At 59.1% G+C, this 2,728-nt stretch overlaps 1 protein-coding gene across 1 annotated transcript; it reads left to right on the forward strand.

Annotated features, from left to right (window-relative positions):
• The first annotated feature begins 653 nt into the window (after nucleotides 1-653).
• On the forward strand, nucleotides 654-1,986 carry POU4F3 (POU class 4 homeobox 3). Its single transcript, XM_047731335.1, has 2 exons — nucleotides 654-773; nucleotides 1,090-1,986. The coding sequence occupies exons 1-2, from the start codon at nucleotides 654-656 to the stop codon at nucleotides 1,984-1,986; spliced, it is 1,017 nt and encodes a 338-aa protein (XP_047587291.1).
• Nucleotides 1,987-2,728: the final 742 nt, after the last annotated feature.

Here is a 2,728-nt window from a genome sequence, read left to right on the forward strand (position 1 = left end):
GCCCGTCTGGGTGCTTGGAGGCGCCTCTTCGCTGAGCGGCGGGGCCGGACTCTCGTGGACCGCTCGGGCGTGGGGCCAGGAGCGCCCTGGAAATGGGCAGTTTGGCGGCAGCCTGGCCGACAGGGAGTGTGTGTGTGTGTGTGTGTGTGTGTGTGTAGTAAGGTCAGCTTCCTGGCCAAGCTCAGCCCGGGGCTGCCCTTCGATGGGGCAGTCTGAGTTGGGACAGGACGGAGAGGTTTGAGACTTTGGGGGAAACAAGTCCTCGAAGAAGAAGAAAGAATCCGGAAGGTCGGCCGCGCTGGAGCCAGGCGGGGAGGGGCGGGTCTGGAGAGGCCAGGCTGGGCCGGGGTATAAATGCTGTTGGCGGGGGCGGCCGTGGCGGGCGCACAGAGGAGCGCCTAGAGCTGCTGCCTGGCCTCGCCTCCCGGGCCGCCCCTGCGAGTCCCGGGCGCGTGAGCACGCCTGCGCGCGCCCGGGCCTTTCCTGGCAGGCTGCTTGTAAGATGAGTGAAGAAGCAGGTGGGGGAGAGGGGAGGCAGCGAGCTAGAGGGCGAGGGGAGCGCGGGCGCTGAGCGGCGCTCACTTGGAGCGCGGCGAGCGAGCGAGAAGAGCCTGATCCATGTCCCTCGCTGCCTCCCTGCCAGGCGCGCGAAGATGATGGCCATGAACGCCAAGCAGCCTTTCGGCATGCACCCGGTGCTTCAAGAACCCAAATTCTCCAGCCTGCACTCCGGTTCCGAGGCCATGCGCCGAGTCTGTCTCCCAGCCCCGCAGGTACGTAGTGGAGCATAATTACCGCTCTAAGGCACATTTTTGACAGGCACTAGCTTCATGTTTTTTTCATGTCGCCCAGAACAATCGCCGCTGTCTGAACCTCTCTCCTTGTCTCCCCCGCGCTCTCTCCCTGCGCGCTCCCTCTCTCATTCATGTCTCTCTGATCCACACGTCTGTTCCAGCAGAGCCTCTGTCTCCGTATTAATTTTTATGACCTGGGCTTTGAGGAGAGGCATCTCGGTTGCTTGAAAATGTGTTTTAATCCTGAGTTGACAGTATTCCCCACTGACCGTGCTGTGCGCCTTCTCGCTTGCAGCTGCAGGGTAATATATTTGGAAGCTTTGATGAGAGCCTGCTGGCACGCGCCGAAGCTCTGGCGGCGGTGGATATCGTCTCCCACGGCAAGAACCATCCGTTCAAGCCCGACGCCACCTACCATACCATGAGCAGCGTGCCCTGCACGTCCACTTCGTCCACCGTGCCCATATCCCACCCGGCCGCGCTCACCTCGCACCCGCATCACGCTGTGCACCAGGGCCTCGAGGGCGACCTGCTAGAGCACATCTCTCCCACGCTGAGCGTGAGCGGTTTGGGCGCCCCAGAGCATTCGGTGATGCCGGCGCAGATCCACCCGCACCACCTGGGCACCATGGGCCATCTGCACCAGGCCATGGGCATGAGTCACCCACATGCAGTGGCGCCTCACAGCGCCATGCCCTCATGCCTCAGCGACGTGGAGTCGGACCCCCGAGAGCTCGAGGCCTTCGCCGAGCGCTTCAAGCAGCGGCGCATCAAGCTGGGGGTGACTCAGGCGGACGTGGGCGCGGCTCTAGCCAACCTCAAGATCCCCGGAGTAGGCTCGCTCAGCCAGAGCACCATTTGCAGGTTCGAGTCTCTCACTCTCTCACACAACAACATGATCGCGCTCAAGCCGGTGCTCCAGGCCTGGCTGGAGGAAGCAGAGGCCGCCTATCGAGAGAAAAACAGCAAGCCAGAGCTCTTCAACGGCAGCGAGCGGAAGCGCAAACGCACGTCCATCGCCGCGCCAGAGAAGCGCTCGCTGGAGGCCTACTTCGCCATCCAGCCGCGGCCCTCATCTGAGAAGATAGCGGCCATCGCCGAGAAACTGGACCTTAAAAAGAACGTGGTGAGGGTCTGGTTTTGCAACCAGAGACAGAAACAGAAACGAATGAAGTACTCGGCTGTCCATTGACTGCGGTGGGGAGCAGCTTCCTGGTCTGGGAGAGCTGAGTGTACACCACTCCCCACGTGGGGGTGGGAGGGGGGAATGGTTATGGGGGACCCCAAGACGTTTCCTGGCAGGTCAGGCTCTCTCCCCCGAAGCCACAGACTTTGCCCTTTATCCCACCTGGTTGCCTCCCGGCCTTCTCTTTCTCATCTTTCCTTTCTGTTCCCACCAGAAAATTACGGCGCAAAGAAAAAAATTTATGAAGGGCAGGCCTGGAGGGACTAGCTCTGTCCCTGGTGCTGAAAATAGCTTTCGCGCGCTGGGCTGCGCGACCTCAGGGTGGGAGCCCAAATGCGGGGGATAGTGAATTGGCCTGACAGCACGACTCTGGGGGTGAAGGCGCCACTTTGCTAAGCGCGATTAGACAAAAGCTGAAAGGATGCGCAGGCAGTGATAAATAATAATACAAAGTCTAACTGGGGCACAAACATGTACTGGAGATTTATTTAGAGTATATAAAATACATGTATGTTTCCAAAGGATAGCCTTATACTCCTTTCCCCTCTTAAATTTTGTCCATCTCATCCTTCGGTTTGTTGTAAGTTCTCTAAGGTAGCATGGATTAGGTTCAGGGAAAGTGTTCGTGGAGTTTCGAGATCCCAGCTGCTCTCTGCGGTAAGTTGGGCTCCAGAAAAGATGCGCCCAATTCAGTGACTGAAAATAATGGGATCGCATACCTCCTTGCAAACAACAGCTGTCAACTGCT

This window comes from Lutra lutra, chromosome 5 (genome assembly GCF_902655055.1).
Source record: "Lutra lutra chromosome 5, mLutLut1.2, whole genome shotgun sequence".
NCBI lineage: Eukaryota > Metazoa > Chordata > Mammalia > Carnivora > Mustelidae > Lutra > Lutra lutra.